Source organism: Furipterus horrens, unplaced genomic scaffold (genome assembly GCF_987537825.1).
Source record: "Furipterus horrens unplaced genomic scaffold, mFurHor1.1.pri manual_scaffold_17, whole genome shotgun sequence".
Taxonomy (NCBI): Eukaryota; Metazoa; Chordata; class Mammalia; order Chiroptera; family Furipteridae; genus Furipterus; species Furipterus horrens.
Window position 1 is genome coordinate 79,277,060 of NW_028327187.1, and position 24,473 is coordinate 79,301,532.

Here is a 24,473-nt window from a genome sequence, read left to right on the forward strand (position 1 = left end):
TGCTGAACATAAAATGGAAGATTATAATTTAGTTGAAATATTTAAAAAATCATTAATACAGAGTAGAATAAAAGTGTGATGAATACAAAGAATATCCAATTTGGAATATTACTGTGATCTTTCACAAATTATTTAACTGAGCCTTAGTTTCTTTATCTGTAAAATGGGAGCTATAATTCCCACCTCACAAAGATGCTGTGGGAATTAAAATGAAAGAATGAGTATTCTGTTTAGTACTTAGTCTATACTTGGTGCTCAGAAGATATTAGTTCCAGGACTGAGACTGTCAACTCTGCATTGGGGCCTTACCTGACCAATCCTGGGCAGCTGCGGTGATATCCTCTTTCCCCAACAGGAGGACTATACAACAGATGAGGACATGGTAGAAGGGGTCGAAGGCAAGCTTGGAAATGGGAGTGGAGCTGGTGGAATTCTTGATCTACTGAAGGCAAGCAGGCAGGTTGGGGGACCTGACTATGCTGCCCTCACGTAAGTAATTGGCTTTGATCTCCCCTTTCTGAGGCAGTCAAACAGTATACTCCCACCTTCACCCAAAGGGCTGTCAGCCAGTTGACAGTTATTTATCAATCTGCTATTTATTTATTTATTTATTTATTTATTTATTTATTTATTTATTTATCCTCGCCCAAGGACATTTTTTCCCCTTACTTTGAGAGAGAAACATTGATGTGAGAGAGAAACATCAATTGATTCCCTCTCTTAGGGTCCCCAACCAAGGATCAAACTCACAACCTAGGCATTCTGGCCCTGACTTGGAATCAAACCCACGACCTTTTGGTGAATGGGACAATGCTCCAACCAACTGAGCCACATTAGCCAGGACTCAAGCTATTATTTAAAGGGACAAAGAATTAGCCAGGGCATTTGGACTGAAAGAATAAAGTAGACTTGAAATCTGTCCAAAGAAACTTAAGGTCTTAGAGAGAGACGGTATGAACACGAAGGGGAATCAGTTTTGTGTTCTTTGGAAGTTTTAAGAGGGGCTGGAAGAGACAAGGAAGGAGAACTGGGCCTTTTTTTTTGAAAGGAAAGAATGCAGCATGGATGAATAGGGAGGGAGATGTGCCCTTCTTTTTGCCATCTTGCCTGCTGTCTCTGTAGAGACTTAAAGCAAGACAGATGGCCTTTTCATGAAAACAGTCTTTGATACTACATGGATCCTTTAATTTGATTTCTGGTATTTTCACCTGGGATGATTCTCTTCTTCCTCTCACTGACCCCTCAGCTGTTGTCCCTCCTCCCTGACTATTCTGATAACTGGTTTACTCAGACACCTAGAGAAACTACCTCAGCATTTCTCCTTTGTCCCTTGCAGCGAGGCCCCTGCCTCTCCCAGCACTCAGGAGGCCATCCAGGGCATGCTGTGCATGGCCAACTTGCAGTCCTCATCGTCCTCCCCAGCTACCTCCGGCTTGCAGGCCTGGTGGACCAGGGGGCAGGACCAAAGCAGTACGAGCTCCAGCAGTGGGCTGGGCACAGTGTCTAGCAGTCCTGCTTCCCAGCGCACCCCAGGAAAGCGGCCCATCAATCGGCCAGCATACTGGAGAGCCGAGAGCGAGGAGGAGGAGGAGAACGCCAGTCTGGATGAACAGGACAGCTTGGGAGCATGCTTCAAGGATGCAGAGTATAGTAAGGGCAGCTGAGCACTTGGGTCCAGGCCAGAAGGGCTCCCCCAGCCCGAGTCTTAATCCCAAACCCAATGCTGGACAGCAAGCATATTTTCTTAATTTATAAAATGGGAATCTCACAGGTTGATGTAAGAATTAGAGATGATGCTTGTACAAAACATCTGACATGTTGTCTTGCTCATGGGTGGCCCTCAAAAATTGTTAGCTACTACAGTTAGCTATTACTCACTTTTAGTCCAATTTTCACTGCTTGTGGCTTTTCCCCCTCTTGATTATTTTAGTTCCATCACCTGTATTGTTTGTGTTCTATGTCATTCAGTTCATCCTGGCAAAAGTATATAATAACTTTTTGGCCAACCTTTTACATTTAAGAGATGACTCTTTTTAAAATATTTCTTTTTTCTTTAAGATTTTACTTATTTTAAGAGAGAGGGTAAGGGGAGGAGAAAGAGAGAGAAACAACAATGTGTGGTTGCCTTTCACATGCCCCTAGCTGGGGACCTGACGTGCAACCTAGGCATGTGCCCTGACTGGGAATCAAACCAGCAACCTTTCGATTCGCAGGCAGGTGCTCAATCTACTGAGCCACACCAGCCAGGGTGAGATGACTCATTTTTTTAAAGCTAAGATTTATGAAGTACTTCAGTGTATAAAGCACTGTTTTGTATAGTATAGCTGACTTAATGTAAGTTTTTATTTTAATATTTAAAAAAAAACATTAATACTTTTGACCAAAATTAGAACAAGGCAGAGAAAGTAAAAATTCTTTTACTAACATTCATCTGCCTCTGAGGAAGGTGACCTTTGCTGTCAGTTTGATGTACACCTTTCATTTTCTTGTGTTTATACCCCCATGTAGACATAAATAGATAACAGGTGTAGTGTTAGTGCCTGTGATTCAACATCAGTTCCTAGAGATGTACTTCATCTATACATACATATTGAGATATACTTGCTGCATAGTAGTCTTATAGCATAGTTGTACCATCATGTGTTTGGTCATTCCCTACTGAATTACATTTAGGTTGTTTCTCATGTTTTACTGTCACTAACAATGCTGCAGTGAAAATTCATGTAAATAACCCTTAGTGCCCATATGCCAGCTAGCATTTCTCTGCTGGATTGAATGCTATACACAAAATAAATGTTAATAGTGCCAAATTCTCCTCCAAAACAGCCAGAATATGAGCAATGTTATGAGAAATACCTGTTTCTCCACAGCCTTACCAGTAGTATCAGCCTTTTAAACTTTTGTCAAGCAGATGGGACAAAGTAGTGTCTCAGTTTGTTTTATGTTTATTGGCTCTTCTTTATTTCTTTTCTGTGAATTATCCAATCTTTCACTCACTTTTCTATTAAGATGTTTTTCTTATTGGTTTGTGGGAGTTCTTTATTCTACATTTGTTGGAGTATTTTAATATATTTTGGAAATACTGAAAATATTTTCTTTTTGTCTGCTGCTTGTATTTTATTTATGGTATCTTTTAGCATGTAGAAGATTTCAGTTTTTACATAGTCATCTTTATCAGTTTTTATAAAATTTTATGTCATATGTAAGAAGACTTTCTTATATTTTCACCTAAAATTTGTATAGAAGTTAAATTTTTAGCTTTTTTTCTGGAATTAAGTTTTGTGAATTGTGGGAGGTAAGAATCTAACTTTATTTTTTTCTATATAGGCAGTCATTTGCTGCAACACCATTTATGGACTAATTCATTATCATCCCCCTGATTTGAAGTTTCACTTTTGTCATAAACTGAATTCCATATATATCTAGATTTGTTTTTCTGCTCTACATTCCCCGTTCTGCCCCTTAATAGCTGTGTGATCTTGGACAATCTAGTTAACCTCTCTATACCCATCTCATATTGCTGTGGCCTAAAATTAATTAATATATGTAAAGCACTTAGAACTTTGCACAGCACACGGTAGTTGTTGTGTGTTAGATATAATTATTCTGTTCCATAAAATAATTTTGTCCATTTCTGTGGCAATGTTACATAGGTTAGTTACTATAGGTCTTGTGTCTGGTAAGGCAGACCCCTCCTGCAGAGCTTGCTTTGGACCTGAGGAGAGCATAGATGCTCATCAAGCCCATCATCTCTGTGCTGAACTGTGATTGGTCTTAGGGCCATGCCAAGTTCCTCAGCCACCCATTCTTCCTTCAGCAGATAGTCACATCGACCTACAGCCAAGACATCCAGTTGTGGTCTAACTAGTCCCCTCAGAACAAACAACTCACTCAGCCTTTGCTTCCGTATCACCCTCCCTGTCCCGGCTTCACCCAGCAACACTAGAAAGGAAGCTTAACAAGGAAATACCAACCTATTTGTTCTTATTGTTCCAGAATTTCTAGACCATTATTGTGCTTTTTCTATTCCAGGTGGATTTTAGAATCAGCTTGTTGAATTTATGAAGAATTCTATTGGGTTTTTTTATTAGGATTGCACGGCATTTGTAAATTAATTCATGGAGACTGACATCTTTCATCAGAGGCCTTTTCTGCTATAATGGGATGTATGCATTCCTGAAAAACATCGTATCCTGAAAATTTGTGCACTAAAATATAATAGCACTTACAATAAAAAGAGGGCTAGGGTCATACCTCTCAAAATCTCTTTGGCCTTGGAGCCAAAGCACCCAAATGACAGCCCACCTTGCTCAGGTCCAGCCCATTGGAATTTGCACCCAGCATCAGAATCAGCGGATCTTTGTAGCCTTAAACCCTGGGCCCAGGCTTCTTTTTTCTAGATATAGGTTCTTGAGGACATTTGCTTAAGGTAGATACCAGCTTCCTGAAATTAAAATCTTATCCAGGGCCTAGTCTTCAGCAATCTTTTTTTTTTTTTTTTAAACACGGGGAAGTATCTTCACAACTTCATTTGCCCTCTCAGCCATCCTCCTCTCCTACCAGTGCTTGATTTTTTAGAAAGCAGAGCCACCATTTTGCTCTACTCTGATGGGGAGGCACTATTGCAGGATTTTTATGATTTGTCTGTAGGTCTTCATATATTGCTAAGCCTTTCTCTGTAATTGTGAGAAAATTTTCCAGTGATTGACGATTTTAATGTGAATAAGTTCAGCAGCATTTAGTACATTCACAGTGTGGTGCAACCAGTACCTTTTTCTATTTTTCTAAAGATATTTTCATCATCCTATAAAAACACCTTGCATTCATTAAATGATCGTTCCACATGTTCTCTTCCCCTTATCCCTTGGTAACCACTAGTCTGCTTTCTGTCTGTATGTATTTACCTATTATGGGTATATCATATAAAAGTAATCATATAATACATGACCTTTTGTGTCTGGCTCCTTTCACTTAGCATAACATTTTCAAGGTTCATCCAAGTTTTAACATGAATCAGTGTTTTGTTCCTTTTTGCGGCTGAATAGTATTCCGTTGCGTGGATATGCCACAATTTGATTATCCATTCATCTGCTGATGGGCATTTGGGTTAGTTTTACCTTTTGGCTATTGTGAGTAATGCTGCTAAACACATTTGTGTGCATGCTTCAGTGTGGACATATTTTTTTTCTTTTTTCTTTTTTATAAAATTAATTTTCTATTACAGTTGTCCCACTTTTCCCCAATTACTCCCCCAACCAAGCCCATCTCTTCTCCCACAGTCATTCCCTACCCCGTTGTCATGTCCATGGGTTCTTTATACTAGTTCCTTTACTAGACCCTTCCCCTATTTACCGCCTTTCTCTCCCTCCCCTCATCCCCCTGATAACTGTTATTCTGTTCCTTTTTCAATTTTGTTCATTTGTTTATGTTGTTTATTAGTCTCCTGTATTAGGTGATATCATATGGTATTTTTCTTTCAAGCCTGGCTTATTTCGCTAAGCATAATTCTCTAGTTCCATCCATGTTGTTGCAAATGGCAGGAGTTACTTCTTTCTCTCTGCTGCTTAGTATTCCATTGTGTAGATGTACCACAGTTTTTTGATCCACTCATCTACAGATAGGCACTTAGGCTGTTTCCAGCACTTAGCTATTGTAAACAGCGCTGCTATGAACATAGGGGTGCATAAGTACTTTTGAATTGGGGTTTTAGGACTTTTCGGGTATAATCCTAGCACTGGAATTGCTGGTTCAAAAGGCAGTTCCATTTTTAGTTTTTTGAGGTAATTCCATACTGTTTTCCATAGTGCCTGCAGCAGTCTGCATTCCCACCAACAGTGCACTGGGGTTCCCGTTTCTCCACATCCTCGCCAGCACTTGTTACTTGTTGATCTAAGAGGAAAGCATTGAGTCTTTTCACTATTGCTATGTTGGCTTTAGGTTAACAGGTTAAGGAAGTTCACTTCTATTCTTATTTTACTGGGAGCATTTTTTATGAATGGGTGTTGAATTTTGCCCAGTGTTTTTGTTTAATCAATGGATATGATCATGTGGTTTTACTTCAGTCTATTAATATGGTAGGCTACATGGATTAATTTTCAAATATTAAACCAGACTTGAAATCACAAGATAGACCTTAATAGATCATGGTGTATTATTATTTTTATGTATTACTGAACTTGACTTACTAGTAGTACTTCCCCAAAGATTTTTGTGTCTGTTCATGAGGGATATTGGTCTGTAATTTTTTTTCATATACTCTCTGTCTTTAATTTTGGTATCAGCACAATGCTGGCCTCAAAGAATGAGTTAGGAAGTGTTCCTTCCTCTTCTATTTTCTGGAAGAGGTTGTAGTGTTTTTCTTAAACATTTAGTAGGGTTTGTCAACGAAACCACCTGGACTTAGAAATGTATTTTTAAGATTTTACTATGGATTTATTTTCTTTAGTAGGTATAGGACTATTCAAGTTATCTGTTTCATATTGGATGAATTTTGATAGTTTGTGTGATTCAAGGAACTGGTCCGTTTTAGCTAAAATGTAGAATTTATGGATACAGAGTTGTTGTAGTAACACCCTATTGTTCTTTTAATGTCTGTGAGTTCTTCAGTGATATCTTCCTTTTCATTCTTGATAATAGTAATTTGTGTCTTTGCTTTTTTTTTTATTGTCATTCTTGGTGGCATTTTATCAAAGGACTACCTTTTGGTTTCATTTGAAATGTGTTAAGATTTGTTTTGTTAATCAAGGTTTAGTCTATCTTGATAATTTTCTGTTGTGAACTTGAGGAGTCTATTCTGTTATTATTGGGTTGACTGTTCTATAAATTTCACTTAGATTAATGTAATTGTTCTATATCCTTGCTAATTTCCTGTCTATTTGTTTCATTAATTACTGATAGAGATGTGTTGAAGTCTCCAAATATAATTAAGAATTTGTTTCCCCTTTTAGTTCCATAAGTTTTGCTTCATATAGATGGCAGGTTTGCTGTTAGGTGCATTTATGTCTTCTTGTTGAGTTCACTCTCTTGTCATTATGTTATTATCACTTCTATACCTGGTAATTTTCCTTGAACTGAAGTTACTTTGTTTGATAATATAGCCAATCCAGCTTTCTTTAATTAGTGTTTGTATGGTATATCTATTTTATCCTTTTATCTTTAACCTACTTAAATGATTACATTTAAAATGAGTTTCTTGTAGGCAATGTTTAGTTGAGTCTTTGTGGTTTGAAAAAAATCCTTGTTGATAATCATTGTCTTTCAATTGGTGTTTTTAGATCACATATTTTTTTTTTTATTATTAGGAACTAATATTTTTATTTTTTATTGTTTTTCTGTTACATTTGTCCCCTTTTTCCCCCCATTTCTCTCCCCTGTCCTGCCCACCTCCCCCCTCTACCACAGTCATTCCCCACCCTGTTGTCCATGTCCATGGGTCATTTCTTTTTTTTTTTTTTTTCTATCCAATTATTTTACTAGCCTTTTGGGTGCTGAGTGTAAGAACCTCCCCCCGCCTCCATTCCTGCTGATGGAGCAGACCCCTTGTTCTGACCAACCATCCACCAGTAGCAGACACATAAGGGGATTTCTCCCAGATAGCTGCTGGGACAACATGGTAGAGCTGCAGAGGTAAAACTTACAAAAGTGTTTGCACCCTCCTAAGACTGGGTCCTTCTGGAGTTTTTAAGTCTTGGACTTGTCCACACTGAGCTTCCATTTCATCAACCACAGTTCAGGTGTTTCTGTCCCAGCACTGGTTCCTGTGGAGGAGTCTGCTCCTGGGGTTCTGCTGTGATAAGTTGTGATTCTCTGTATCCACCTGTCTGTCCAATTTTGGATACAGCAGTTTGCCCTAAGACCTCAATTCTCTGATAGATCTAAGAAGAATTGTTGATTTTTCTGTCTGTTTAGAATTTAACTGATGGAGTGATGATTTCAAGCTCCTCACAGGCCAGACTGAAAACTGTGTGTCTCGTCTATTTTTTAGTCTTCACGCTATTTTTTAGTCTTCACACAGCTGCTCTACAAATTCTGTCCAAGAGGTTTAATTGCACACGGTGGGAGAGATAGGGTAGGGTGTTCATTCCATCTTCAGCAGAGCCTCTGTCCCCAGTTGGTTTTCTCTCTAAACTGATTGGAAGCCAGGCAGCAACAGCCTTCAATTCCCACCTGGCAACTGACAACGGAGCCACGCAGCACTGTGCTGGTCGGGGGTGGGATGGGGCTTGTGTTCTCCTGTGTGTCCTCTAATAGGCTGCTCCTTACTGTCCCCGTTTATGAAGCCAAGTGCTGGCTGCACTTTATCACTGCATTTTCACCTTTTCTTACGGTAGAGTAAGAGAAAGTTAAGAGAATGGTAAAACGCAGCAGAATATTGTTCTCACTTTTTCACCGAAGGAAAGCAAAGGCCAAGAGGGTCAGGAGTTCAGAGAGCACAGCCGATGGCTCGTGTCTGCTCCAAGTGACATCTGCTGAGGCTGGGCGTCCAGGGTGGAGTCTTCGTTCATCTGTTGGTGCTTTAGTTAGGACAGCTCCAACTGCCAGGTCAGGTGGGTCTGGTGTGCTTCCCATCCTTGTTGCTTCAGGGCCTCTCTCTCTCCTCATGGTCTTTCCAGGTAGTCTTTGCAGCAGGAAAGTTGGACTTCTCACACAACAGCTCTCAAGTGCAATGTGAAAACTTCCAGGCCTTCCTAAGGCTCAGGATGGTGGCTGGTGCAGGGGCGCTGCTGACTCATCCTGTTGCTTAAAACAAGTCACGGGCTCAGCTCAGATTCGGAGGAAGGGACCTCCCAGGGCATGTGTGCTGGGAGGTCTGGTTCACTGGGATCCACCAGCACTCCAAGTTGTGTCCCTACTTCCCCAGAATTCCCAGAAACATGGCAGTAGGGCCATCCTGGCTTATTTTACTGAGCAATTAAAGGAGGCAGGGAAAGGTGGCCCCAGAGATTCAGTCATTCCTCCCCGAGTTTGTTCCTCCTGGATTCTCTCCTTAACAGGAGCGAGCTGAGAACACTGTTCCTACTCCGTGGCCATCTTGGTCCCCCCCATGGGTCATTTCTTATTGTAATTAATGATATGTTCAGATGAAAGTACCATTTTTCTTTGTTACCTCTCCTTTCCTCTATTTCTCATTTTCTGCCTTCATTTGGACTATTAAAATAATTTTTAGTATTCCATTTTAGTTTATCAATTGAGCTTTTTACTATTTCTCTTTTTCTTTTATGGTTGTTCTGTTACAGTTGTCCCAGTTTTCCCCCATTGCTCTCCCCTGCACCACCCCCAACTCCCACAGTCAATCCTCACCTTGTTGTCCATGTCCATGGGTCCTTTATACTAGTTCCTTGACTAGACCCTTCCCCTTCTTTTCCCCCATACCCCCTCTCCCTCCCCTCTGGTGATTGTCAGTCTATTCCTTGCTCCATTGCCTCTGGTTCTATTTTGCTCCTTTGTTTGCTTTGTTCATTAGGTTCCTCTTATAGGTGAGATCATATTGTATTTGTCTTCCACCAACCGGCTTATTTCACTAAGCATTATACTCTTCATTTCCATCTATACTGTCATGAAAGGTAAGAGTTCCTTCTTTCTTTCTGCTGCATAGTATTCCATTGTGTAAATGTACCACAATCTTTTGATCCACTCATTACAAATGGGCTCTTAGGCTGTTTCCAGCACTTGGCTATTGTGAATAGTGCTGCTATGAACATATATGAACATAGGCATACATAAGTTCTTTCGAATTGGGGTTTCAGGATTCTTCAGGTATAATCCCAGCAGTGGAACCACTGGGTCAAAGGGCAGTTCCATTTTTAGTTTTTTGAGGAAATTCTATAATGTTTTCCATAGTGATTGCACAAGTCTGCATTCCCACCAACAGTGCACTGGGGTTCCTTTTTCTCCACATCCTCGCCAGCACTTGTTTGTTGATTTGTTAATGATGGCCATTCTGACCTGTGTGAGATTGTATCCAATCGTGGTTTTAATTTGTATCTCTGCTGGCTAGTGATGTTGAGCATTCTTTCATATGTCTGTGGGTCCTCTGCATGTCCTCCTTGGAGAAGTGTCTGTTCAGGTCCTTTGCCCCTTTTTTAATTGGATTGTCTTCCTGGTGTTGAGTCATTTAAGTTCTTCATATATTTTGGAGATCAAACCTTTGTCCAAGGTATTCTTGGTAAATATGTTTCCCCACTCGGTTGGTTCCCTTTTTGTTTTGCTGATGTTTTCCTTAGCCAAGCAGAAACTTTTTAGTTTGATGTAATCCCATTTGTTTATTATTTTTTAAATTTCCCTTGCCTTAGGAGATATATCAGTGAAAATATTGCTACGTAGGATATCTGAAATTTTACTGCCTATGTTTTTCTCTAGACCTTTAATGTGTCATGACTTACATGAGTTTATTCTGGTGTATGGTGTAAGTTGGTGGTCTAGTTTTGTTTTATTGCATGTACCTGTCCAGTTCTCCCAACACCATTTTTTTGAAGATACTATCTTTACTCCATTGTATGTTCCTGCCCCCTCTGTCAAATGTTAATTGACCATAGAGACCTGGGTTTATTTCTGGGCTCTCTGTTCTGTTCCATTGATCTATGTGCATGTTCTTATGCCAGTACCAGACTGTTTGGATTACAGTGGCCTTGTAATATACTTTGATATCAGGTATTGTGATCCCTTTTACCTTGTTCTTCTTTCTCAAGATTGCTGTGGCTATTTGGGGTCATTTTTGGTTCCATATAAATTTTTGAAATATTTGTTCTAATTTTGTGAAATATGTCATTGGTATTTTGATAGGGATTATGTTGAATCTATAGATTGCTTTGGGTAGTATGGACATTTTAATGATGTTAATTCTTCCAATCAATGGATATGGTATATGCTTCCATTTATTTGTATCTTCCTTAATTTCCTTCTTCGGTGTTCTGTAGTTTTCCAAGTACGGGTCTTTTACCTCATGTCTCCTCTGCCCTCTGTACCAGTCATGTTGTGGTGAAGTGGTTTCTTCTGTCTGTCCATGGTTATAAGGCTTCTCTCTCCAGCTATTGTTCAGTGGGTTATTCCAAATGATTTCTCTACAATTTAGTTGTAATTCCAGATTGGTCCTGGGAGGAGGTTAGTGTAGCTCCCATTTACTCCTCTCCCATCTTTGATCTCTCTTTACGATTTCTCTTTGTATAAAATCAGTTCCTATAGAGACTCTCCTTTCCCCATGGAACAGTCGTGGCACCCTTCTCACAAATCAATTAACTACAATAATATTGCGATAACTATTTATGGTGCCTGTTGGGGTACTGGAAATATTGACGAAAACGCTGAGTAAAGTATATGATTTTCTAACTACTAAGCTGTACACCTGAAACCAATACAAAATAAAATCAAAAGAAAAAAATGAAAACGTAGAGATCTTATAGATCTGTTCTACAGCAATGTGCATGTAATTAAGAATACTATAATGTACACTTTAAAATTATTAAGAAGATGGTTATGCTTTGTGTTTTTTCTGCCATTTTTTGAAAAAGAAGGAAATTCTGCCCTGGCTGGTGTGGCTCAGTGTATTGGGCATTGTTCCACAAACCCAATGGTACGAGGTTCGATTCCTGGTCAGGACGTGTGTCTGGGTTGCAGGCTAGGTCCCTGGTTGGGCGCGGGCGAGAGGCAGCTCACCGATGTTTATCTTGTACGTCGATGTTTCTCTCTCACTCTTTTCATTTCTTCCTCCCTCTCTAAAGATAAATAAAGTCTTTAAAAAATAAAAACGAGAGAAATTCTGTCACATGCTACAACATGGATGAACCTTCAGGATATTATACTAAGTGAAATGAGTATTTCAAAGGGGCAGCATATTGTATGATTCCACCCAGATGAGGTGCCTAGAGTAGTTAAATACATGAAGGCAGAAACAAAGTTAGTTGTCAGAAAGTGGAGGGAGGAAGAAATAGAGAGTTGTTGTTTAATGAGTGTGGAGTTTCAGTTTGGGAAGATGAAAAGGTTCTGGAGATAATGGCGGTGATGGTTGCACATGTGAATATACTTAATGCCATGGAATTGTACACTTTAAAAACAGTTAAAATGGTAAATTTAATGTTAGATATTCTTTACTATAATAAAAAACACACACACCCCCAAAGTCAATCAACTAAAGGTATATAGGTTTCTTTCTGGACATTCAATTCTATTCCATTGATATCTGTGTCTATCCTCATGTCGATACTACAATGTGTGGATATTGTAGCTTTGTAGTAAGTTTTTAAGTTGGGAAATGTGAATCCTCCAACTTCATTTTTTTTTCAAGATTCTTTTGGCTATTTTATATCCCTTGCAATTTAATTTGATTTTAGGATCAACTCCTGTATCTTCAAAAATATTGATAAGAATTGCATTGAATCTGTAGAATGCTTTGGGTAGTGTTGCCATCTTAACAATATTAAGAGATCCAATCTATGAGCATGGCGTGTTTTTACATTAATTTAGATCTTTAATTCCTTTCAGCAGTGTTTTGTAATTTTCAATATACAAGTCTTGTACCTCCTTGGTTAAATCTATTCCTACCTACTTTATTTTATTTTGATGCTACTAAAAGTGGAATAGTTTTTTTTTTTGTTGTTGTTGTTTTTAAGGATATTTTATTGATTATGTTGTTACAGTAGTCCCAATTTTTTTCCCCTTTGGTCCCCTCTGCCCAGTACTCCCCTTCCCTCCAGCAATCTCACCCCCCTTAGTTGATGTCCATGAGTCGTGCATATAAGTTCTTTGGCTTCACCCTTTCATATATTATTCTTAACATCCCCGTCTATTTTGTACCAACCGATTATGCCTTGTAGAACCTGCACCATTTCCCCATTTCTCCCCCTACCCCCTCCCAGCTGATAACCCTCCAAATGCTCCCCATACCCATGATTCTGTTCCTATTCTGGTTTGCTTAGTTGGATTTTGTTTTTATTTTTTAGATTCAGTTGATAGTTGTGAGTTTCTTGTCATTTTAGTGTTCATAGTTTTGATCTTTTTCTTAAGTAAGTCCCTTTGACATTTCATATAATAATGGCTTGGTGATGATGAACTCCGTTAGCTTCTCCTAGTCTAGGAATCACTTCATCTGCCCTTCCATTCCAAATGATAGCCTTGCTGGATAGAGTAATCCTGGTTGCAGGTTGCCTTTCATCACATTGAATACTGCTTGCCAGTCCCTTCCTGCCTGCAAAGTGTCCTCTGAGAAATCAGCTGATAGTCCTATAGGCACCCCCCTGTAGGCAACTCTCCGCCTCTCTCTTGCTGCCCCCAGGACTCTGTCTTTATCTTTCACCTTTGGCATCTCAGTCATGATGCGTCGTGGTGTGGTCTCCTCTGGGTCCAGCTCGCCCGGGACCCTCCGTGCTTCCTGGACTATATGTCCATCTCCTTTGCAAAATTTGGGAAATTTTCCTCATTTTTTTCAATTCTTGCTTCCTCATTCTGCAATGGATGACTGTTTTTTTTCTTCCTTTTGTTCCAAATCATTGATTTGAACCCCAGTTTCCTTCCCTTCACCATTGGTTTTGTGTGGATTTTCCTTCGTTTCACTTAGCATAGCCTTCACTTCTTCTCTTATGCGTTTGCCGTACTCAGGCATATCTGTCAAGCCTGTGAGCATCTTTATCACCAGTGTTTTGAATTCTGTTAGGTTGTCTATCTCCTCATCTGTTAGGTTGGCTATCTCCTCATTGCTTAGTTCTCCCACTGAAACCTTGATCTGTTTGCCCCTTTGGGACAGGCTCCTGTGTTTGCCTCCGTGTCCGAGGTAGAGCTGTCGCTCGTGTTACGTTATAAGGGGCGGGGTCATAGGGATTCGTCAGTACAGGGCGACCCGTTTCACCACATTGTGGCGTTGTATGTGGGGGAGGGGTCCAAGACGGAACAATGTCACCTGCCCAGCACTTGCCCCTTTTCCAGGCACCTCTCCCACTTCCGCACCGGACTAGTGCCTCTATAGCTGCTGTCCTGGCTGTCGTTCCCAGAGTGGGTGGGTCTGCGGACATTTTAGGACTGTGGGGGCCCTTTAAAGAAGCGGACTCTACTGAGACCGGCAGTTTCTGCCTCCACCCCAATCCCCACTGGTCTCCACAGTCAGAGGCAATGAGGCTCGATTTTCCCCGGTGCTGGGACCATGAGCTGCGAGGTCCAGTGAGGAGCTGGGAACATTCCCCAGGTGTCCCTCCTGACTTTTTAAAATGTGTGACTGTGTTTTCCGCCGGCCTGCCACTGCCGCCACCACCACCACCACACCGTGTCCTCTCTGCCCCGGCTCCGCCCCTCCCACCTGTCTGTATGAGTATTTCTTCTTTATATCTGTGTTTGCTAGACTTCCATGTAGTTTGATTTTCTGGAACTTCTGGTTGTTTCTAGTTTTGAGGTAGTTGTATTCCTTCCTAGTTGTGGAAGGAGACGCAGCATGTCTGTCTGTGCCTCCATCTTGGACGGAAGTCTGAAATGCTTTTCTTAATTTGCTCTAGAGATTGTTCATTACTAATATTTAGAAACACAACTGATTTTTATATGTTGATCTCTGAGAATTTTTTTTTAAATATGCTTTATTGATTATGCTGTTACAGTTGTCCCAATTTCTTTTCCCTCTTCTCCCCTCCACCCCGTGACCCCCTTCCCTCCAGTTGTCCCCTCCTTAGTCTATGCCCATGGGCTGTGCATATAGTTCTCCTCAAGATCTTCCTGTCTACTCCACTCCATCCTACTCTGCTTCTTAATTCCTGCACCATCTCCCTCCCTTTCCCCCTTCCCCCTCCCTGATGACCTCCCCCCAATATGTTCCCCATACCTATAATTCTTTCCCCACTCTCGTAGCCTACTTCGTTTGCCTTTGTTTTGGTTCCCTAGCTTCTGTTGTTGGTTGTTGTGACAGTTTTATTTTATTTTTATTTAAATATGCTTTATTGATTATCCTGTTACGGTTGTCTCAATTTCTTTTCCCTTTGTTCCCGTCCACCCAGTGACATCCCTCCCTCCAGTTGTCTCCCCCCCTTAGTCCATGTCCATTGATTGTGCATATAGTTCCTCTCAACATCTTCCTATCTACTCCACTCCCTCCTACTATGCTTCCTAATTTCTGCACTATCTCCCTCCCTTTCCCCCTCCCTGCTGACCTCCCCCCATAATGTTCCCCATACCTATAATTCTTTTCCCAGTCACGCTGCCTACTTAGTTTGCCTTTGTTTCGGTTCCCTAGCTTCTGTTGTTGGTTGTTGTGATACAGCTTTCATTTTAATGTTCATAGTTTTGATCCTTTCTCCTAAATAATTCCCTTTAACATCTCATATAACAGTCGTTTGAATCTGATGAACTCCTTCAGTTTTACATTGTCCGGGAAGCATTTTCTGTGCCCTTCTATTCTGAAAGACAGCTTCGCTGGATAGAGTAATCATGGCTGTAGGTATTTGCTTTTCATTACTTTGAGTATTTCTTGCCAGTCCCTTCTTGCCTGCAGAGTTTCTTTTGAGAAATCAGCTGACAGTCTTATTGGGACGCCTTTGTATGTAATTCCCTTCTTCTCTCTTGCTGCTTTTAAGATTCTCTCTTTATTCTTAATTCTTGACATTTTGATTATAATGTGCCTTGGTGTGGTTCTCCCTGGGTCCAGTATTTTTGGAACTCTCTGTGCTTCCTGGACCTGTAAGTCTTATTTCCTTCCCCAAGTTAGGGAAGTTCTGCTTCATTATTTTTTCACATAATTTTTCAATTTCTAGTTCTTCTCCTTCACCTTCTGGCAACCCTATGATTCGAATGTTGGTCCGCTTATAGCTGTCCGATAAGTTTCTGAGCCTGTCCTCATTTTCCACACTTTTCATTTCCTCTTTCTCCACTGGTTGACTGTTTGTTTCTTCTGTATGTTCTGATTTGTTGATTTTGTCCCTGGTTTTCTTTCCCTCACCATTAGTTTCGTATGTGTTTTTGTTCATTTCATTAGGACTCGCTGTCATTCCTTCTCCGTCTTATTTAAGATCTGCTGTTAGGTCTGTAAGCGCTTTTATAAGCAAAGCTCTGAGCTGTGCCTCAGAAAGATTTTCTATCTGCTGCTTCATTAGATTGGAAATTTGCTCTCTGGTTTGCTCTGTCACTGGGATCTCTATCATGATCTGTGCCATCCTGAACAGTTTTGCGTTTACCTTTGCTTCCTTGGCAGAGCTGTCACACCTCTTACGCTATAGTGGGGGGAGCCCTGTGCACTTGTCACAACTGGGTGTTTTTTGTGGGGGTGGGGGTCCAAGATGAATTCCTGCCGTTCAATCTCCACTGAGAGACCGGGAGCCTCCTCCTCTGTCCCCACCCCCACTGGGTCTCATAGTCCAAGGCAATGGAGGTCTGTCTTCCCTGGCTTTGGAATCGCAAGCTGATGGGTCTGGTCTGCAGCCGGGGGTGCTTCCCAGGTGCTTCTTGCCTCCCTTTAAATACTGGTGTCTTTGCTTACTGCTGTCCTGCCGCCATCACTGCTGCTGCTGCAGACAGCACAGCTTGACCTCTCCACCCCGGCTTCGCCCCTCCTACCTGTCTGGATGAGCACCACTTCTTTATAACTTCATACATTGGACTTCCATTTATTTTCTGGAACTTCTGGTTATTGCTGGTTTTGCGGTAGCTGTATTCCTTCTTAGTTGTAGAGGGAGATGGGGCATGTCAGTCTAGGCCTCCATCTTAGCCGGAAGTTTCCTGTGTTTGCTTTAGTGTCTTAGGTAGAGCTGTAACTTCTGTTATGTACTAAGGGGCTGAGCCTTAGGGATTCGTCAGTACAGGGCAACCTGTTTCACCACGTTGTGGCGCTGTATGTGGGGGAGGGGTCAGAGAGGGAACAATGCCGCCAGCCCAGCACTCTCCCCTTTTCCAGCCACCTCTCCCACTTCCGCACTGGACTGGCACCCCTCTAGCTGCTGCCCTGGCCGTCGTTCCCAGAGCGGGTGGGTCTGCGGACGTTCTAGGTCCGTGGGGGTCATTTAAACAAGCAGACTCTGCTGAGAGACCGGCAGTTTCTCCCTCCGTCCCAACCGCCGCTGGTTTACACAGTCAAAAGCAATGAGGCTTGATTTTCCCTGGTGCTGGTACAGTGAGCTGCTCTGGTGAGGAGCTGGGAACGCTCCACAGGTGTCCCTCCTGACTTTAAAACGTGTAACTAACTGCACTTTCCGCCGGCCTTCTGCTGCTGCTGCTGCTGCTGCTGCTGTTGCCGCTGTTGCCACTGCCACATCGTGTCCTCTCCGCCTGGGTTCCACCCCTCCTACCTGTCTGGATGAGTATTTCTTTTTATATCCTTGTTTGCTGGACTTTCATGCAGTTTTATTTTCTGGAACTTCTGGTTGTTTCTAGTTTTGAGGTAGTTGTATTCCTTCTTAGTTGTGGAGGGAGATGCAGCATGTCTGTCTACGCCTCCATCTTGGCCGAAAGTCACAGTTTTCATTTTAATGTTCATAGTTTTGATCCTCTTTCTCCTAAACAAGTCCCTTTAACATTTCATATAACAGTGGTTTGGATCTGATGAACTCCTTCAGTTTTACTTTGTCCTGGAAGCACTTTCTCTGCCCTTCTATTCTGATGACTGCTTCGCTGGATAGAGTAATCGTGGTTGTAGGTTTTTGCTTTCATTACTTTGAGTATTTTTTGCCAGTCCCTTCTTGCCTGCAGAGGTTCTTTTGAGAAATCAGCCGATAGTCTAATTGGGACCCATTTGTACATAATTCTCTTCTCTTTTGCTGCTTTTAAGGTTCTCTCTTTATCCTTAATCTTTGACATTTTGATTATAATGTGTCTTGGTGTGGGTCTCGCTGGGTTCAGTTTTTTTGGTATGCTCTGAGCTTTCTGGACCTGTAAGTCTGTTTCCTTCCCCAAGTTAGGGAAGTTCTGCTTCACTATTTTTTCACATAATTTTTCAATTTCTGGTTCTTCTTCTTTACCTTCTGGCAACTGTACAATTCAGATGTTGGTCTGCTTATAGCTGTCCCATAGGTTTCTGAGCCTCTCCTCATTTTCCTCACTTTTCCTTTCCTCTTTCTCCACTGATTGACTGTTCCTTCCCTATGTTCCAATTTGTTGATTTGATCCATGGTTTTCTTTCCCTCACCACTAGTTTCATGTGTGTTTTTGTTCATTTTAGCAGGACTAGGCTTCATTCCTTCTTGTTTAAGATTTGCCATTAGGTCTGTAAGCATTTGTATAACCAAAGCTGTGAACTGTGACTCAGAAAGATTTCCTATCTTCTGAGCCATTAGATTAGATATTTGCTGTCTGGTCACCTGGATCTCTTATCATGATCTGTGCTATCCTGAGAGTTTTGTGTTTACCTTTGCTTCCTGGGCAGAACTGTCATACCTCCTAAGCTATAGGGAGCGGAGCCCCATGCACTCATCACAACCGGGTAACCCCTCTCACTATGCTGTGGCACTTTTCGTGGGGGTGGGGGTCCAAGATGGATTCCTGCTGTTCCCTCTCCACTAACAGACCGGGAGCCTCTTACTCCGTCTCCACCCACTCCGGCCCTTACAGTTTGCGGCAATGGGGGTCTGCCTTCCCCGGCATTGGAATCGTAAGCTGATGGGTCTGGTCTGCAGCTGAGGGTGCTCCCCAGGTGCTTCTTGCCTCCCCTTAAATACGCGTGTCTGTGCTTACCACTGTCCCGCCGCTGCTGCCGCTGTCACTGCTGCTGCCGCTGCTGTTGCCGCTGCTACCAGCATAGCTTGACCTCTCTGCCCCAGCTTCACCCCTCCTACCTGTCTGGATGAGCACGACTTCTTTATAACTTCATATGTTGGACTTCCATGTAGCTATTTTCTGGAACTTCTGGTTATTTCTGGTTTTGGGGTAGTTGTATTTCTTCTTAGTTGTGGAGGGAGACGGAGCATGTCAATCTTGGCATCCATCTTGGCCGGAAGTCCTGAGAATTCTTATGACACAGATATATAGTTATTTTATACATTAGAATTTTAAATCATGTAGGAAACAAAAATACAACAATACTGGCTTTTATAATTACCTCTGTGGTTACTTTTACTGCTGTTCTTTAATTTTTTCATATAGCTTTAACTTATTCTCTAATGTCCTTTCATTTCAGCGTAGACTCTCTTTAGCATTTCTTAAAGGGCATGTTTACTAATGATGAACACCACAGCCTTTTTTTATTTGAGAATGTCTTAATTTACCTTCATTTTTGTAGGATAGTTTTACCAGATATATTATTCTTTGTTGACAAATTTCTTTTCTTTCACCACTTTAACTTTATCATCCCACTGCCTTCTGGCTTCCTTTGTAGATGACAAGTTGCTCCTATCTTGGTGCTTTCAAGATTCTCGTCTTGTCCTTGTCTATTGACAGTTTGAGTATAATGCATCTCAGTGTGGATCTCTGAGTTTATTCTACTTGAAATTTTTTGATCTTCTTAGATGTATATTTTTATATACTTCATAGAATTTGGAACGTTTTTGACCGTTATGTCTTCGTGTAGTTTTTCTGCCTCTTTCTCTCTGTTCTCCCCTTCTGGATCTCCCGTATGAATATGTTGGTAAGCTTAATAGTATCCCACAGGTCCCTTTGCCTCTGTTCATTTTTATTCATTCTTTCTTTTGTTCTTTCTGCTCATCAGACTGATTAATTTCAGTTGTGCTTTCTTTATGTTCGTTGATTCTTCCGCCTGCTCAAAATCTGAACTGAACCCTTTTAGTGAATTATTTATTCAAACCATTGTACTTTTCAGTTCCAAAATGTGTACTTAGTTCCTTTTTATATTTTCTATCTTTTGATAGAAAAATTAATATTCTCTTCTGTTGAGACATGGTTCTCTTTGATCATATTTAAGACAGTTGATTTATAGTCTTTGTACAGAAAGTCCAATGTCTGCCTCATGGACAATTTTTATCAATATCTTTTTTATAGATGAAACATACTTTTCTTTGCATGCCTCATACTTTTTTTGAATATTATAATATGGTAACTCTAGGAATCATATTATTCTTCCTTCCCAGAAGTTGTTCTTGTTGCTTATTGTGGGCTACAATTATCTATTTATTTAGTCACTTTGCAGACATTTATTTTTTTTTGCAGATTGTATTCATTGATATTTTTCTGACAGAGATTTCCTTAAATGTCTACATTAAACTGTCTTTTTCTTTGTTTAGCATTCTCCTTGTTGTAAGTTTTTGATTAGATTCCATAATCCCCAAAATGTTTGTTCTTACAGTTTTTGTCAGCTTAATAGTTGCGTCAGGGAAGGGGCAGATTCTTGGAGCTACCAATTCCACATTTTGGGAAGCGTCACTCCTTGCACACTTATATTTTTAATATGCATATTTTACTTGTTCTTTCTTTCAGTGTTTAATTAGTACCTACATCTTATCCCCTCAAATAAGACATGAACCTTAGAATAGCATTTTTTTCATGTTACTTTATACATATTATTTTTCAATCCTCATAATTTCGCAAGGCAGATGGTATCTATTCAGTTTTATAGATTAAGATAGAAGACGTAGGGAATTTCTCTTAGACTGTAAATATAGTGGGTCACTCTTCAAAGTAATTGTCTGATCCTGACACTCAAGGTCTTTCTACTACACCGCACTTCTTTTCCTGAGGTCAAAAACCTTTCAGACCCAATAAAATAACATTGACAACCATTGGGGCTAGTAGGGATGAATAGGACCTTTCTCAAACAACTCTGTTACCAGTAGTCATTTCTTTTTCTGGGGACAATCAGTGACCCCTCTTTAAAAAATCTTTATAAGTCAGGAGCAAGGGTTTTACTTCTTTTCTCAAGGAGGAAGGCCGAAAAATGAGCTGATTTCCTACAAAGAGGCCCTTTTTGAAGGAAGTGGGAGACTGGATTTCTCTGATGAAGTATATAATTCTAGAGAAATTTGAAGATGGTCATTAGTAGGAAGTTTTCAATCTCACCTTGCTTATCTTTTAGGTTTAGCAGCAGCAGCACAGCTTGACCTCATCAATAGGACTTTTTTAGACTACTCTCCCATTAAATTCTATAGATATTGCATGTGGATTATAAGGAGAGTGTGATAAAACTGGATTTTAGGTGTATTTGTATAGTATGAGATGTTTGTATATATTTTGTCATTCAGAACACTTAGGTCCAGTAATCTTGTTCATAATTCAGCCCAAATAGGTTTTTTTTTTGTTCCCTTTTTGTGAATAAGGTGTGTACCATTCTTTTTTCATTAATTCAGCAAATACATACTGAGCACCTACTCTGAATTATATTAGGCTCCCTTAGTTTGAAATCAAACAATACATATCCCCATTGTCTTAGTAAATTGGGAGTGACAAATTTACTAATTATCTCTTTAAGTACTATATAATAAATAACTCCAGTGGGGATACACACAGGATAGTAAGGAAAGTTGAGAAGGCATCAGAATCAGATTAGGAGGCTGAGTGTTGCAGTGTCCATAAAGTAACTCATGAAGTTACTCACTAAATGGATGTTGTGTGCATGAATTAGAATTATATGGTGCTGGGAGAAGGACATTTGCAGCAACTGTGCAAAAGTAGAAAGGCATGAAAACTATGTGGCACATTCAGGGACTCCTGCATTTGAATGTGGTGGATTAAGTAAAGGGGGTACTTGTGGGAGAGTGGTAGGAGCTGAGGTATGTATCATTCTATTTTCACGCTTCTGGATGAGATCTCAGTTTAACTTACTTTTCCCTCTTACTATAGTTTACCCTTCCCTGGAGTCTGATGATGATGACCCTGCTTTGAAGTCTCGGCCCAAGAAAAAGAAGAATTCAGATGATGCTCCATGGAGTCCTAAAGGTGATCTATATTCTGTCTTTAAATTCTGTAGGGTTGCGGGGGGGATAGGCTGGAGGTAGGTGGAATATTTAATATAAGAAGACATGATTCAGTCACTCATTTGTTTATTAGCAAACTGTGCCTGCTGTGTGCCAGGTATTAGGTGCTGGAGCAAAAGTGATCAATGCACTCAGTTCAGCAAACCCAGATGTGATGGAGCACTTTGCTTTTGATATTATATGGCTTGAGATGAAATGAGGAAGACCTTGAACACATTGTAGTAAGCAGTCTGAGGCTTCTAAGAACGTTCTGCTACCATTATCATAGTCCTTTGCTAATATTAATGTCAAAGGAGGGAAATTATGCTGACTATTGAGCTCTACAAGGCCCAAGACTCCTTAGACTGTCCCCTATACTGGCTGAGAGGCCATCTCTGAGAAAGGGAGGATTCATCGTTGAATTGAACATGGAATTTAGAAGATAACATAAAATAAAATAATTTTATGTTATCTGGGTGATTTTTACATTGGAGGGTATATCAGTTAGATTTTGGTGCTCATTCAGCTACCCCAAACTTAATGGCTTAGAACAACAGTTGATCATTTCTCATGATTCTCCAGATTGAGCAGCAACCTGGACCAGTCTGGACCAGGTTGGCTAGGGCTAGATGGTCTGCAAAGGTCTCCTTCAGTTGTCTGGGACCTAACTTGGTTTGGCTGGGGCCTCTTTACATGTGGTGTTTTATCCACAAGGAGGCCATCCCAAGGTTTTTCACTAGGTAGCAAGCACAAGGGTGTCCAGCATCAAGAGAGGACAAGCCCCAGTGTGCAAGCACTTTTCAAGCTTCTGTTTCTGTCATGAGTCCCATTGTCCTATTGGCTGAAGCAAGTTGCATGGCTAAGCCTTGATTTCAGGGGTAGAAAATAGATTCGGTCTCCTGAAAGGGGGAGCTGCAAAATTCTCATGCTTACCAGGAGATGTGGCCAAATTAAGAGCTATTATTACATTAGACTGCCACAGAGGGTGCTGGCATCTCAGTACCTGTGTTCCCCAGGATATAAAGGGCCTGCCATTCCCACCCAGCCTTATTTGGACCGTTTGGGGAAGCAGGGTGGCAGGGCAGTCTTAGAAAGTGTTCTCGTAGTGTGTCAGTCAACACATATCCTTTTTCTTTCTTTGGGCCTATTTTCTGATTTTATTTTTTCCAATACTTTCTGACTTACTAGAATAATGGAAAATTTGGAAAATACAGAAAATAGAGGAAACTATAAAAAAAGAAACTATTCATGATTCTACCACCCAGAAGCAACAGCTATTAATATTTTGACATATTTCCTTCTAGTCTTTTTTCTTGTGCATTTTTATTTTTATGGTTGAAATCACATTATGTATAAATAACATATCCTACTTTAACATTATTTTGCCCTTTATTCAAAATAATATATATGATGTGTGCATCTGGTAGCAAATCAAATAGTACAGAGGAGTTTAGGATGAAATGCAATGGTCTGCTGCCCCTGTTTTTCCCACCTACAATCCCTTGACTGCAAGGCAACCTCATAGTTTTCATTTTGTTATAGTTATCGTCAAAACCCAATATTATAGGGTGTATAACATAATTTCCTGATGTATTAACTTAACCGCTGTTTCTTCTTCCATCAGCTTCTGTCAGTCTCTCCTGATTACCCACTCTCTAATATATGGATATTAGGGCTGCTATGTTTTCTTCTTTCCTCCAACCTTCTATGAGTCACATTTTTTCACTTATACTGTCAAGATTATTAACATATACATTGTCTTGTGACTAACACTCTCCATTGACTAGAAGTTGAGTGTAAAGTTGAAAACCCAATAAATATATCTCGCTTTTTAAGTTAATATTATATTATAAGCACGTCCCTATCTATGCCATTGTCTATAAATTTTTTGTGGTTACAAAGTATTCTTTAATATGAATATATCCAACTTACCTAACTTCTCCTTTGATGTGGGGCATTTAGCTTAGTCTTAAGTTTTCACAATTAGTGTTGATAAACATCATTTTTAAAATATTTTATTTATTTATTTTTAGAGAGGGGAAGGGAGATAGAAAGGGAGAGAAACCTCAATATGTGGTTGCCTCTTGTGTGCCCCCAACTGGGGACCTGGCCTGCAACCCAGGCATGTACCCTGATTGGGAATCAAACTGTCGACCATTTAGTTTGCAGGCCAGTGCTCAATCCACTAAGCCACACCAGTCAGGGCAACATCTTTTTTTTTAAGTATATTTTATTGATTATGTTGTTATGGTAGTCCCAATTATTTTTTCCTTTGCTCCCCTCTGCCCAGTACCCTGCTTCCTTTCAGCAATCCCACCCTCCTTAGTTCATGTCCATGGGTCATGCATATAAGTTCTTTGGCATGACCCTTTCCTATATTATTTTTAACTTCCCCATGTCTATTTTGTACCAACCAATTATGGTTCTTAATCCCTGCACCATTTGCCCATTTCTCCCCCTCCCCCCTCCCAGATGATAATCCTCCAAATGATCCCCATACCTATGATTCTGTTCCTATTCTGGTTTGCTTAGCTGGATTTTGTTTTTTATTTTTTTAGATTCAGTTGTTGATGGTTGTGAGTTTGTTGTCATTTTAATGTTCATAATTTTCATCTTTTTCTTAAGTCCCTTTGACATTTCATATAATAAGGGCTTGGTGATGATGAATTCCTTTAGCTG

The 24,473-nt window shown here is 40.5% G+C and overlaps 1 protein-coding gene across 5 annotated transcripts in view; it reads left to right on the forward strand.

Moving 5' to 3' along the window:
• PHF8 (PHD finger protein 8) overlaps nt 1-24,473 on the forward strand; it is a 122,800-nt gene that overhangs the window by 69,512 nt on the left and 28,815 nt on the right. For all 5 annotated transcript variants that reach the window (XM_090265368.1, XM_090265371.1, XM_090265372.1 and 2 more), the window contains 3 exons: nt 356-489; nt 1,337-1,650; nt 21,682-21,777. In XM_090265368.1, coding sequence (XP_090121494.1) covers nt 356-489; nt 1,337-1,650; nt 21,682-21,777 — 544 coding nt within the window. The remainder of the gene's footprint in view (nt 1-355; nt 490-1,336; nt 1,651-21,681; nt 21,778-24,473) is intronic.